Source organism: Chiloscyllium plagiosum, chromosome 19, assembly GCF_004010195.1.
Source record: "Chiloscyllium plagiosum isolate BGI_BamShark_2017 chromosome 19, ASM401019v2, whole genome shotgun sequence".
NCBI lineage: Eukaryota > Metazoa > Chordata > Chondrichthyes > Orectolobiformes > Hemiscylliidae > Chiloscyllium > Chiloscyllium plagiosum.
In genome coordinates this window covers 56,185,461-56,188,494 of record NC_057728.1, presented here as the reverse complement: position 1 = coordinate 56,188,494, position 3,034 = coordinate 56,185,461, and the positions used below count along the sequence as shown (strand labels likewise).

Here is a 3,034-nt window from a genome sequence, read left to right as displayed (position 1 = left end):
CCTCCTCACCTTCCACCTCCATCCTCTCCCCTCCTCACCTTTCACCTCTGTCCTCTCCCCTCCTCACCTTTCACCTCCATCATCTCCCTTCCTCACCTTTCACCTCCATCCTCTCTCTTCTGCCTTCCACACCCATCCTTCCAAATCTTGCACTCTTTTTCTCCACCCACCTGTTATTTAATTGGTTCATGGTATAAGCTGAGTCAGCATTTATTGGCCGTCCCATTTGCCCAGAGTTAACCACATTGCTGTAGGTCCTTAGTCAAATGTAGGGCAGATCAGGTAGAGAAGACAGGTTCCCTTCCTTTGAAGGGGATTGTAATAAGAACCCACTGGGTTCATTAATCAATAATAGTTAATTTATTTAATGCCAGATTTGTTGAATATGAAATTAAAATTCAATGCAGTGGGATTTGAACTCATGTTCCCCCCCCCCTTTCTTCTTGTCTCTCTCCCCCCTTTGTGATTGATTCCAATCTGCCATTGGAACTCAGAGTGCAATTTCATTAACATGTACTCATTTGGTGAGGAAAGTATATGGGACACTGAGGAATCGCAGACGGGGATTAAAAAGTTTAAAAGGTTATGAATCGATGTCAGTGGTTCAATTGCAGTCCGGTTTTAACTGGAGGACCAGGTCAAAGGCTGGGAATTCTCCAGCAAGTACATCACTTCCTGACTCCCAAAGCCAATCTACCATCTATAATACACAAGTCAGGAGGTGGTGGTATACCTCCCACCTGCCTGGATCCACAGGCATCCACTCCCTCCAGCACCGACACTCAGTAGCAGCTGTGTATACCATCTACAAGATGCACTGCAGCAAGACTTCCTAAACAGAATCTTTCAAGCCGGTGACCTTTACCACCTTCAAGGTCAGGGGCAGCAGATACATGGGAACATTGCCACCAGCAAGTTCCCCTCCAAGTCACTTACCAACCTGATTTGGAAATAAATCACTGCTCTTTCACTGTTACTGGGTCAAAATCAGGGAACAACCTTCCAAATAGCTTTGCGGGCCTAGATGGCATGGACTGCAGTGGTTCAAGAAGGCAACTCACTACCACCTTCTCAAGGGCAAATGGGACGGGGAAATAAACATTGTCCCAGCTAGCAATGCCCCCTCTGGTGCATACACCTTTGTTCCCTCATGGTCACTGGACAGAGTCCTGCACTTCTCTACCTAACAGCATTGTGAAAGGAACATTAACACAAGAGCTGCAACAGTCCAAGAGAAACCTTACCTATTACTTTCTCGGGACAAAACAAATGCCTGAAAAAAGACATTAAAAGGGTGTGTTTTCTTTATCTATTAATTGGAGTGTTTTGATTATACATATCTCGAAGCTGGTATCTTGTTGGTGTGAATATCTTTGATGTGGTACGTGGAGTGTAGTGGGGTAAATATAAGTACTTGAGGTATCGTTTTCGGTAAAGAGAAGTGAAGTAACTGAGGCAGCCTGTTCTGCTGTGTTTCAGAAGGTGAACCCATTGAAGCAATCGCCAAATTTGATTATACCGGACGCTCTGCTCGAGAGCTGTCGTTTAAGAAGGGAGCTTCGTTGCTTCTCTACCACAGAGCGTCTGAGGACTGGTGGGAGGGGAGACATAATGGGATTGATGGGCTCGTGCCCCATCAGTACATTGTGGTGCAGGACACGTAAGTAATGGTTCTCATCTTTGTTACTGAGCCAACTGATGTTACTACTGGACAAGTCAGACCCCAGAATGAAATCTGGCTTGATAGCTCATATTTTTAATTGAATGTGGTGGTCTTTCATTGGAACATGAGCACACAAAGTTACAGAGTTACAGAACTACCTAAATATACCATAGTTTGAATGATCTTGAAACATAAAACCAAACAAAATCCCCAGTGCACCATTCAGAACTCCTGAGAAATTTTCCTTCCTTATAAATTCCCATGGTTATCCCTATTCCCTTCCTTGAACAAGGGAAATAGCATTTGCCACCCTCCAATCATCTGATACTACTCCAGTGGACAGTGACGATGCAAAGATCATCACCAAAGGAGCATCAATCTCTTCCCTCGCTTCCCGTAGCAACCTTGGGTATATCCCATCTGGCCCAGGGGACGTATTTATCCTCATGTGTTTCAAAATTTCCAGCACATCCTCCTTCATAACATCAACCTGTTTGAGCATATCAGCCTGTTTCACACTGTCCTCACAAACAACAAAGTCCCTCTCACTACTGAATGCTAAAGCAAAGTATTCATTAAGGACCTCCCCTACTTCCCCCAACTCCAGGCACAAGTTCCCTCTACTATCCCTGATCAGCCCTACCCTCACTGTGACTATCCTCTTGTTCCTCACATAAGTGTAGAATGCCTTGGTGTTTTCCTTAATCCTACCCGCTAAAGCTTTATCAGACCTCCTTCTAGCTCTCCTAAGTCTGTTCTTTAGTTCCTTCCTACCTTGTAGCCCCCCATCCTTTCTTCTGTGCTGTTTTGTTCTGTTTGTGGGTGAGGGTTAAAGAGAAAGGAGCATTCTCAATTTTAAGTTTGAACCCTCCATAGCTTCCAGTTGGGTTTCTGGAGCTGGGAGAGCTGCTGAACGTTGAAGCTGACCCTGGCGTGTGTTTCCTCTCAGGGATGATACCTTTTCTGACACTCTGAGCCAGAAAGCTGACAGTGAAAGCAGCAGTGGGCCAACAGCCGAAGACAAGCTGTCCTCCAAAAATGACGTCAGCTCACCGACCGATCGTGTTCCTGATGTTTATGCAGCAAGGTCAGTTCCTGCCAGGCAAAGGAATTCGTACGCCATTAGCACAACGACAAAATGTCACAGATGCTGGGAATTTGATTTAGAAATGAAACTGCTGGAGATACTCAGTGGGTCAGGCAACATCTGTGAGAGACAGAAAATGAGGGGACGTTTCAGGTTAATGATTGACCATATCAGAGAGCTGTCGCAACAGTCTGTCTGTCTATATTCCTTCCCTCCCTCCCTCCCCTCCCCTCCCTTCCTTCCCTCCCTCCCCTCCCTCCCTTCCTTCCCTCCCTCCCCTCCCT

General features: G+C 45.9%; 1 protein-coding gene across 4 annotated transcripts in view; it reads left to right on the top strand.

Moving 5' to 3' along the window:
• LOC122559849 (SLIT-ROBO Rho GTPase-activating protein 1-like) overlaps nucleotides 1-3,034 on the top strand; it is a 300,957-nt gene that overhangs the window by 286,372 nt on the left and 11,551 nt on the right. For all 4 annotated transcript variants that reach the window (XM_043709964.1, XM_043709965.1, XM_043709962.1 and 1 more), the window contains exons 19-20: nucleotides 1,480-1,660; nucleotides 2,613-2,750. In XM_043709964.1, the coding sequence (XP_043565899.1) occupies nucleotides 1,480-1,660; nucleotides 2,613-2,750 (319 nt within the window). The remainder of the gene's footprint in view (nucleotides 1-1,479; nucleotides 1,661-2,612; nucleotides 2,751-3,034) is intronic.